Below are 11,612 nucleotides of genomic sequence, written 5' to 3' on the forward strand. Positions count from 1 at the left end.
GAAGAGAGAATAAATAGAGCCTGCTGACAGAGCGACTGTTTACAGCTGATACATTAAGTAACTTTCTATATGTTCAGACAAAAAAAACAACTAACACTTGTTTTGTTTTTCTCTAAAAACAGCTTTAATGTTACAGAGGAATTTACAGGAGATTAATGTGTTCATTTCTTCAGCGTGCTACTTTTCCCAGAATGCCACATTCTCTGAACTCAGTCTCGCTCCGACAGAGACACCAGGTGAGAGTCCAACTCTTTCTCAGAGAGAATCCTGAAACACAACACAAATACACAACAAAGTGTAATTAGACTCAGGAGGTAACATATGGAATTAACACACACAGATACACACACAAACAGACCCACACAGATACACACAGACAGACCCACACACACACAGACACAAACACACACAGAGTCACACACAGACACACACAGAGAGACACACAGAAACACACACAAAGAGAGAGACACGCAAACACACAGAGACCCACACATCTTTTAAACCTGGAAATAAACAATATTTTAGAACTGAAATGTTTCTATATGATTTAAATTAAAGTGTGTTTAAATCTCATCTGTTCAAATTCACAAAAGCTCTGATTTCCCTCAAATCTGATTCCTTCCACTGAAGTGCGTGACATGGATTGTGAGGTTTTACACAAAATTTGTAAAAGTTTGTAAAAAAAATCTGAAATCTATGTTACAATTTCTAAGATTCAACTTTTCACTCATGTTTTAATTTACTGATGCAATAGAATAAAACGTTTATACAGAGCTCTCAGTGTAGCACACGGAGTATAAACAGACTCTGAAGTATTCACCCCCCTGAAACCTTTTATCTTCATGAATTTATGGATGTGTGATTTTACATTCTGTGAACAGGACCATGGGACATTTAAAGACCGAGAAAGTCAAAAAGACAAACGTCAAACCAGCTGAAGGAGCCGAACTGAGCGTCCCACTGAACTCCAGGTTAATCTGAACCTACTGGATGGATTTATAACTCTCAGGAAGAGATAAGTAAATTAATTCCCTGCTAACGTTTGTGAAATTCTGAATAATAAACCTGTTAACCTCGCTTTGTCAGTAGAGATCAGATTAGAGATTAATTAGAGATTAGATTAGAGATTAGGTTAGAGATTAAATTAGAGACTCTGCTGATTCAGGAAATCCTCTCATTTAATAGAATATTAATATAATAGAAATATGAGTTTGCTCCTGTGACAAAACTGTGTGGTGTTTTATTCAATTTCTAAAAATAACTCAATAATGTAAAATATTTAATGTATTTAAATAGATTTTATAAATGGAAAAACATGTTGACTTTTCTTTTCTGTCTACGTTGTTCTCTTTCGTTTCGTCTCCTCTTCTACTTTCCCCTCTTCCAGTCTTTCTCTTTTTTTCTTCCTGTCATTGAGTCATTTCCTCCTGCATTTCTTCCTTCACTCCTTTCCAACCTTCTTCCTTTTCTCAAGTTTCTGTTCATTTCCTTATTATTATGATTCTTCATTCCTTTCCTCCATCATGCTCTCTCTCTCTCCTTCAGGTTCTCCTGCCTGCACTAAGAGACATAATTATGAGGGATGAGTGTGAGTGGACGTGACAAAGGACTGAATAAACTCTCACCTGAACCTGGGCTCCTGTGCTGTTATCACTCCGACCTCCAGCTCAGAAGGCTTAAAATCGATGGACAGAACCATGGACAAGCAGCTGATCGCCGTCTGTCAATCAATCACACAGTCATGCCCGTTTACACAGAGACACACCCATGTACAGACACGCCCACATACACAGACACGCCCACTTACAATACCAAGTAGCTTGTGAACATACATTATCTCAGATCAGTGAGAAGCCGTCTAACACATCTGTGAATTTAAGTTCAAATAGACTCTGTGATTTCACAGCAGGATTCACAGCCGGCCAATCAGCAGCCTGCGTTAAACATTCTGACAACCAGCCAAATTAATTGTATTTAATTATTTTTACCCTTCCTGCTTTTTTCTTAAATTCAGTCACTCTTTCTTTCTTTCGCTGTAATTTTCTATCACTCCTTCTACACTCCTTTTTAAATTTCTTTAAATCCTTCTGCTTGTCTTTCTCTGATCCCTCACTCTCTGCCTCTCGTTTCTTTCTTTTTTTCCTTTTATTTTTCTCCTTTCTTTTGCTGCTGTTCTTTCTTCCATCTCTCCCTCTTTCCCTTTTTATTATTTGTTTTCTTTTTTCTTCTTATTGTATAAACACTCATTATTATCATCATCACTCCCTCAGCCCAGGTCTCTGCATCATTCAGGTCTGTCGGAGAGACAGGAGGAAGATTTCCTGCATGGTTACTGACCTCGATGGTCTGCTCGAAGGTCCAGTCATGTTTCTTCTTGGCTTTCTTCTCCAGGAAGCTGATGGCTTCTGTCTGTTTCACTCCGGCGGCTGTGGCCTTAAAGCCGCAGTAATAACCTGCAGGGTCACATTTATACACCTGCGGCCCCAACTCTTCATCCATACCGATCACGATCATACCTGACACACACACACACAGGCCTGTAAATATACACTTTTACTAAAAAAACAAACAAAGAAAAAAAAACATTGTGTGTGTGTACAGTGTGTGTGTGTGTGTGTACAGTGTGTCTGTATTCAGAGTGTGTGTATTCAGAGAGTGTGTGTGTGTGTGTGTGTGTGTGTGTGTGTATGTACAGTGTATATTTTGTCTGTGTGTGGGTGTGTTAGTATTTATACACAGTGTGGTGTTGATGATGATGATGATGATGAAGGTGACTCACAGCAGCCCAGCGGTCTCATCTCAGCATTCTGTGTGTAAACTTGAGAAATGTCAGCGATCCTCTTACAAAGCATGTCGACCGGGATCTCATAGCCATATTTGTACAACCAGTTCGCTGCTTCGTAACGAGCCCTCTGTACCTGAGACCTGCTGTCAGCTACACAGACACAGACACACACAATGTAATAATTGTATGTCAGTGTTAATCAGAACTCTGTTCATGTTAAACTGAACATTTTATACCCGTCATGCCAGACATCACACAGCCGATGTTGTCTGTGATTCGGAACAGGTGAGTGACTGTAGAGGAGTCCAGCAGCTTGTCCTAAAATAATAATTATTATTCAACAGCTATTTATACAAACAGTGTGTGTGTGTGTGTGTGTACTTACTGGAACTTTTTTCTGCGTGACGACGACAGCACAGTCTTTCCCCCGCACAGCCACTGACGTCAGACCGCCCTGATTAATGGCCTTAAATGCGTATTCTGTTTAACAGTAAAATAAAATCACTGCTCTTATTGACTCCATGGTCACAACAGCGCAGGTGCTTGTAGTTTGTGGACTTTGAAGGATATTTAGTTTTGTACGTGTAACATAACAGTACAGACCTGTAAACAGCTACAAATCTCACACACAAGCACAATGTAATTAGTTTGTACTGTACACACACACACTGTACACACACACACACACTGTACACACACACTGTACACACACAATGTACAGACACACTGATTTGTTCTTTTACTACATATTTATTAATAACCAATCAAATCCCTGTGTTTGAATTTAAAGTTAGATTTAAATACATCAATCATTTTTATCTAATGTTGTGTTTTATTATCTAGTGTTTTATTTCAGCTCCTCATCTGTATAAAGTACTTTAATCTCTAAACAAACTGAACACAGCCATAATAACAAAGCTAACTGTTAGCACTGATGCTAATTATGAATGGAACACTTTCCCCTTTCTGTACTCACCCACTTGATAAAGCCTTCCCTCTGGGGAGAAAATAGTAATATGACGATCAAACCCTGCACTTGAGCCGCGCGACATCTTTAATACATTTAGTTTGTTATAAAAAATAATAAAACTCTGTGTAACGGTGACATGCAGAATTTATCTCTAACCCGGAAGTACTGTTAGTGTGCGCTACCGGGGGTCATCTGCGTCACGTGACGGCTGTGATGCTAAACACGATAAAAAAAAAGTAATTTCAGCAAAAATACAAATGTCATTTTAATTGTATAAAGAAAGATTATAGCCTTTAAAATATTTATTACTGCTTTTAAAATGAACAGCTTGTCCTTAAGAGAGCAATAAGGAATAAAATAACATTAATTAGTTAAAACCCAGAAATTCACATCAACATTCACAGCTTAGTTTCAGAAGTAAACAAGAAAACAGACATTAATTAATTAATGAATGGATTATTTAATTCATTCTTTATTTATTTATTTATTTATTTATTTACTTACTTACTTACTTACTTATTTATTACCCATTTGATACCATTGTTAACATTAATGACTCTAAGTTCAATGGTGTAAATTAAAGATGTTCTAGACATTAGTTAATTGTCTGCTTGTACATGTATGAGGTGATGTTTCTTCCCCACACTGTTAATCTTATGAAGTTTATGAAGTCACATTTTTCTAAAGGTTCTAAAGGTTTTTAGCTTCCTGATGTGGTTCTTGTTTGGTCCCCACTCTTACGGGGAATCCCAAGACCCCAGTAAACATTAACATGTCTGCTGTGGTTTAAAACAATGCTCAGTTCTTCCTACATAAAACTATTGTAGTAATAAAAACTCCACATGACTTTATCACTCTGAAAAGGAAACCACAGGTAGATAAAAGCTCTTCTGTTAGGCCAGTGTTTGCAGCATTGCTATGAAAAGTGCAAACATTATCACAGTGTTGCACAGGGAGGGCTGATATAGACATCTACAGTACATAATCACTTATATAGACATTTACACAATCACTTACAGTGCCTTGCAATAGTATTCATACCCACTGAACCTTTCCACATTTTGACACATTACAAACACAAAGAAAAATGTATTTTATTGGGATTTTATGAAATAGACCGAAAGAAAGTGGCACATAATTGTGAAGTGGAATGAAAATTATAAAAGGTGTCCAATTTTTTTTTTTTACAAATAAATATCTGAAAAGTGTGGTGTGCATTTGTATTCACCCCCCTTTACTCTGATACCCCTAACTAACATCCAGTGAAACCAACTCCCTTCAGTTAGAGAGTGTTAGTGAACAAACAGCATCACAAAGACCAAAGAACACAACAGACAGGTCAGGGATAACGTTGTGGAGAAGTTTAAAGCAGGGTTATGGTTATAAATGAATATCTCAAGACTTGAACACATCGTATAGCATGATGTACAATCTATCATCCGGAAATGGTAAGAGTATGAGCACAACTGCAAGCCTACGAAGACATGGCTGTCCACCTAAACCGACAGGCCGTGCGAGGAGAGCATTAATCAGAGAAGCAGCCAAGAGGCCCATGGTAACTCTGGAGGAGCTGCAGAGATCCACAGCTCAGGTGGGAGAATCTGTCCACAGGACAACTATTAGTCGTGCACTCCACAAATCTGGTCTTTATGGAAGAATGTTGAAAGAAAGCCATAAGAAATCCTGTTTGCAGTTTGTGACAAGCCACGTGGGGTGTGGTGGGGGTGGGGGGTGGTGGGCTGGGGCAGCAAGTATGTGGAAGAAGGTGCTCTGGTCAGATGAGACCAAAATCTAACCTTTTGGCCAAAATTTAAAACGTTATGTGTGGCGGAATCCTAACACTGCACGTCACCCTGAACACACCATTGCCAGCGTGAAACATGGTGGTGGCAGCATCATGTTGTGGGGATGCTTTTCTACAGCAGGGACAGAGAAGCTGGTCAGAGTTGATGGGAAGATGGATGGAGCCAAATAGAGGACAATCTTAGGTGAAAACCTGTTAGAGTCTGCAAAAGACTTGAGACTGGTGTGGAGGTTCAAGTCCCAGCAAGACAATGACCCTAAACATACAGCCAGAGCTACAATGGAGTGGTTTAGATCAAAGCATATTCATGTGTTAGAACGGCCCAGTCAAAATCCAGACCTAAATCCACTTGTGAATCTGTGGCGAGACTTGTTCTGTTCACAGATGCTCGCCATCCAATCTGACTGAGCTTGAGCTATTTTGCAAAGAATAATGGGCAAAAATTTCACTCTCTAGATATGCATAGCTGGTAGAGACAAACCCCAAAAGACTTGCAGCTGTAATTGCAGCGAAAGGTGGTTCTACAAAGTATTGACTCAGTGGGGCTGAATACAAATGCACACCACACTTTACGCATATTTTTTTGTAAAAAAATTGTGGACACCATTTATCATTTTCCTTCCACTTCACAATTATGTGCCACTTTTGTCGGTCTATCATATAAAATCCTAATAAAATACAATTTTGTTTGTGATTGTAACGTGTCAAAATGTGGAAAAGTTCAGTGGGTATGAATACTTTTGCAAGGCACTGTATATAGACACCTACATGATCACTTATAGACAACTCCACCAGATGCTCATCCAGGTCAGTGTGCTACCGGGAATACAAACATACAAAAAAAAGCTCGATTTGCATGATTTTAACAAGGCCCAAACGTAGCAAATGCTTCTTCATATTTAATTTTTTATTCTGGATTAAATGTAACTGATCTGATCTGCACCAAGCCTGAGGAGGAGTTGTGGTTGTTCTGCCATTTTCAGTTGAGGTTGTCTTTATGTGCAGCAGATAAATGGCAAATGTTTTATTTGGACTTTCTTCTTGTAACCAAACATTTGGAGTGATAGTCAAAGTAGAACAATCATTCATTCATTCATCTTTTATCCGAACTACCTCGGGTCACGGGGAGCCTGTGCCTATCTGAGGCGTCATTGGGCATCAAGGCAGGATACACCCTGGACAGAGTGCCAACCCATCACATGGCGCGCGCGCACACACACACACACACACACACACACTCATTCATTCACTCACTCACTAGGGACAATTTTCCAGAGATGCCAATCAACCTACCATGCATGTCTTTGGACTGGGGGAGGAAACCAGAGTACCCGGTGGAAACCGGGTAGGAAACCGGAGTACCCGGCGGAAACCCCCAAGGCACGGGGAGAACATGCAAACTCCACACACACAAGGTGGAGGCGGGAATCGAACCCCGACAGTGGAGGTGTGAGGCGAACGTGCTAACCACTAAGCCACCGTGCCCCCCTAAGTAGAATAATCATAAATATCTATTTTAAGAAATCTACACCAACGACATGGTGTCAACACCCATGACCAGATCCTTATCCAGCTTATTTGAACAGGAAATTAGCATTCAGACCAGAAGCCTAGCTTATCTTCTGGCTGGGTTAATTTTCAATGGCTTTATATTATATGAATAAATGTTTGCTTTTTAGTTATTAAGAATTTATTCCAAGACAGAATAAAATATAATTATTTATGTATTTAATTATTTTAATTATGTATAAAATACTTTTGTAGAATTAAATTATTTCTTGGTCAGAGTGGTGTAAAGTTTTGGTTGATATCCTGCCTGAGGTCATGTTGAAGCACGTCTCACTTTTCCAGTTTATTTGGATGGGAAATTGTTATTTATTCTGTAGGTATTTAAAATCTTGGTGGCTGGAAGTGATGTAAAAGCTTTTTGAAGCTTATCTTGGTAGCCTGGATACAGCAATACACTGCATTCATCCTGAAATACTGAACTAAACATTTTCCCTCCAGACTGGATGTTAAAGTGTAATGCGCTCTTCTGTCACCTGATGTGCGCTTTAGTCAGGAGGGACTTTGGTGTCGCTGATCTCTGATCTACCTGGAGTTCTCAGAAAGGCAGCTCGATTCTGATGGAAAAAACAGTCAGCGAACGGAAACCGTGACCACAAATCACTTAAAGGACACGTCTTGGGATTATAATCTAACATTATACACAAAGGAAGTAACCTGAAGATGTGCATTTGGATATTTCTTTCTGTGCAACTGATCTGGTGATGTGATGACAACAGCTCAATATATAAGCCTCAAAAGTTAACACAATATCATGCTGATGCAAATTTTTTTTACCTATAATATTTTTGTCGGATGAACAAAACAAACCTCACTGATTACATTTCTGTCCTTTCCTCAGAAGCCAGTATCCTCCAGAACTTCTGAGAAGGTGTGTGCATGTGCATGTATTTGCATGAAACTTTTCCTCTAGATTTACATGCACTTGCATTTTTTCTAAGTGCAAACCAGCTCCTGTGTGGTGGCTGCTGCAAAATCCAAGTCTTCAACGTAAAATAGTAAATGCCACTAGTAGCACAGACCCAGAGCTTTTTTTAACACGACACCTACCACACTGCGGTAAAGAAATCCCCTCTTTACCCCAACCACGCTTCGCAGAGCTCAGACGTGGGCGGTTTCAGTTTGCTTCCTGCTCAGCATCTGGAATAGACCAGACTAAACTTGACTGATGGGGTTTGGTGGGCTTTTAAAAAAATTCACAAGAAACCAAACTGAAGGACGTTGGTTTACTGAAGAGGCGTCTCAGCGATACATAGAGCAGCACATTGCACAAGAGGAGGAAGGTGTTAATATTGAAATATTGATTTTAATGCAGTGTCTGTAAATGTCATTAACACCAGAGCCATGTGGTGGACCTTCAGAACTGTAACAAGTGACAGGAATGTCAGTTATTCTTGGTCAGCAGGAAAAAACCGTGCTTTTTTTTTATGGACGGTCTTTTACTGGGTCACGCTGAGACATGTGACACGTCAGGGTTTTATTTTTTGCTTTTACAGCCTTTTGAGTTTGAATGAGTGTGTGTGTGACTAACAACGTCACAATAAAGTAAATACCAAAATCCAGTTTTTATCAAAAAGTTTAACTTTTTAAATTAAATTAACAAATATTTTATTTCTAGATACCGTTAATGTTGTGGAATTAATTCCTCATTCTGCTTACAGTATGTTCTAGCAGTGTTAACAGTGGTTCCCTCAGCAGTCTCTCTTTATTCTCTCTCTACAAGTTACAGTTTTATTTTTTTTGCTAACACACAATTTTTCAAACTAGTCTGGTTTTATCAAAATACTTAACACAATTCACAAAACCACACACCCAAACTGCAAAATACCTCTGCAACCGAAACTACACATATCATTATCAAAATCAAACTTTTGCATGAAATGGCACACACTTCATTCATATTACCAGATTTTTGCCTAACCAACTACACACTGTTGGGCATAATGAAAAGCACCCCATCTTTAGTATGCTTTGCCATAATACTAAAATATGTATCAGATTGTTCACATGCACAGAAATATTTGCAAATACACACACATGCTGTTGCAACATTTTTTTTTTCACTACAGTAAACAAGTCAGTGCAACATATGCACAGCAGACATATTTACATGGGACTGAACAAAAATATTCTTACAAAAACAGTAAACTGAAAAAGAAAATTTCAGAAAAAATATACTACAGTAAAAAAAAGAGGCAAGAAAAATAATTAGGCAGCATCTTGCCGCACAGCCGGGTCTGGCCACAATGCCTCGTCAACATCACAGGCAATATCTTCCCTTGCCAGACATCGAGGGAAGAAGCGCCTTGAGTGCCTTATCCATCCCTGAATTGCACCCACATCAATCTCATCACACGCCTCTTCCATGACCTGCACAAGAGGCATGCGCACAAAGGGCTGCCGGTCGTATACCTACCACCGCCATGCCAAAAAGAACTCTTCTATGGGGTTCAGAAATGGTGAGTATGGTGGGAGGTATTGCACGAGAAATGTTGGGTGGTCAGCAAACCAGTTTTGGACTGGGGCTGCACGATGAAAGCTCAAGTTGTCCCATACTACAATGTACCGGTTTCTTTGATGGTCTGCATCACTCATACACTCTGGTGGTATGAGAATGTTGTGAAGTCTGTCCAGAAATGTGAGAATATGGGCTGTGTTGTATGGTCCAAGGTTGGCATGACGGTGGAGGACACCATGCATACTGGAGATGGCAGCGCACATTGTGATGTTCCCACCATGTTGGCCAGGAACATCTATAATGACTCTGTGGCCAAAGACATTTCTCCCCCTTCTTCTGGTCTTTGCTAGGTTGAACCCAGCCTCATCTATAAAATTGAACTCATGTGGGATTGCATGAGCATCCATTTCCAGTACTCCCCGAAAACAAATAACAAAAATCAGTCAATATGGTGTTATCCAGTACACTGGGAAACAATGTTGCGTGTAGAGTACTGCAGTCAATATAGTACTTACATCCACATATGCTCGTCTGAACTCTTTGTTTCTTTGAGAGTTTCTCTCAAACGGCACCTTATAAAGTTGTTTCATTCTGATTTGGTTTCGCTTGAGAATGCGAGCCAATGTGGACAGACTGACTTGTTGAATGTTGTTGAATAAGGTGTTGTCTTGGATGATGTGGCTTTAAATTTCTCGTAATCTGATTTCATTATTTTCAAAAACCAAGTTTACAATGGCAGCTTCCTGTACCCCGGTGAACCCCGGTTGTCTCAGTCCTTTAGAAAAAAGAAAATCAAAATATATATAGGGCTTGGACAATGCAGCCTAAATATTTTCCCCCACAGTAGAGTACATTGTACAGAAAACTTGTACAGTTCATGAATGGCTGATGTACACTAAGTAAACAGGTGTCACCCAACTGATACACAATGACATGGGGTATACTACATGTGTACTACATGAAATTTTGGTTACATACCTGTTCTCCAGTCTAAAGGTCCAGATGACAGAGGCGACAGTAAAACGGCTCAAGTTTGGCTGCACTCTCTGTCCAGCCTCACGCATTGTCAGCCCATGGTTGATGACATGATTTACTAAGGTTGCTCTGATTTTATTTGAAAGTGTTTGTCTTCTTTGGCTATGAACTCCTCTACCTGCTCTACCCCTACCTCTCACTCTTCCTCCCCCTCTTATTCTCAACCTTCCTCTTCCTCTCTCTGCCATGTCTTCCATTGTTGTTGTAAAAAAAAAGGTTCTCACCTGTGGTCTTTTCATAGTGCTTACATCCTGATTGAAGTGTTAACAATTAACCATTGAGGTGTTTGGCCAGGTGGCACATGTAATTGGCCAATTAACTCATGTAGTGTCATTTTGAATGGCAGTGTTTTGAAATGGCAAACATGTGACTTTATGTCAGATTGTTGTGTCTTATGCAGAGAACTGTGTTCAGTGCATTTAAAAAGTGCCATTTTGAAATGCAAAATGGGAGTAAAGCAGAAAATGTGTTTAGACTTTTGGAGACTTGAGATTTAGATTTAGGGTTAGCCACCCCCCACCCCCCTCTCCCCTCTCCTCTCTCTCTCTCTCTCTCTCTCTCTCTCTCTCTCTCTCTCACACACACACACACACACACAACACACACACTTCTATCTCTCAGGGCATCAGGGAAATGAAGTTCTCTGATGAAGGTGATGTTTGCTACATGATTCTTAGATAAGGAGAATTTTCTGGGCTGCTCTTTTTTTTTTTATAAAACCAACCTGAAACAGTCCTACATGTCTGCACACGTGTGTGTAAGTGAGTGTGTATGTGTGTGTGTGTGTGAGTGTGTGAGAGAGAGTGTGTGTGTGTGTATGTGTGTGCGTGTGTGTGTGTGCGTGTGTGTGTGAGTGTGTTTGAGAGTGTGTGAGTGTGTGTGTGTGTGTGTGTGTAAGTGTGTGTGTGTGAGTGTGTGTGTGTGAGTGTGTGTGTGTGTGTGTGTGTGTGTGTGTTTGTGTGTAGTAGTGCATGCCATAACATATTTTAACAGT

General features: G+C 39.8%; 1 protein-coding gene across 1 annotated transcript; it reads right to left on the reverse strand.

The window, feature by feature from the left end:
- Window positions 1–97: 97 nt before the first annotated feature.
- LOC132843004 (proteasome subunit alpha type-6-like) lies at window positions 98–3,939 on the reverse strand. The gene is made up of 7 exons (XM_060866040.1): window positions 3,762–3,939; window positions 3,171–3,265; window positions 3,022–3,103; window positions 2,780–2,935; window positions 2,338–2,516; window positions 1,626–1,720; window positions 98–267 (listed from the first exon to the last, which is right to left on the reverse strand). Exons 1-7 carry the CDS (start codon window positions 3,835–3,837, stop codon window positions 210–212), a joined length of 741 nt encoding a protein of 246 aa, XP_060722023.1. The 5' UTR covers window positions 3,838–3,939; the 3' UTR covers window positions 98–209.
- Between the last annotated feature and the right edge of the window lie 7,673 nt (window positions 3,940–11,612).

The sequence above is a fragment of the Tachysurus vachellii genome, chromosome 3 (genome assembly GCF_030014155.1).
Source record: "Tachysurus vachellii isolate PV-2020 chromosome 3, HZAU_Pvac_v1, whole genome shotgun sequence".
In the NCBI taxonomy this organism is placed as follows: Eukaryota; Metazoa; Chordata; class Actinopteri; order Siluriformes; family Bagridae; genus Tachysurus; species Tachysurus vachellii.

Coding starts and splice junctions, on each gene's coding strand:
- LOC132843004 (XM_060866040.1), bottom strand. CDS start 3,837: ATGTCGCGCGGCTCAAGTGCAGGGTTTGATCGTCATATTACTATTTTC. Junction 2,517..2,779: donor GATGAGACCGCTGGGCTGCT/GTGAGTCACCTT, acceptor TGTGTGTGTCAG/GTATGATCGTGATCGGTATG. Junction 1,721..2,337: donor CCTTCGAGCAGACCATCGAG/GTCAGTAACCAT, acceptor ATTGATTGACAG/ACGGCGATCAGCTGCTTGTC.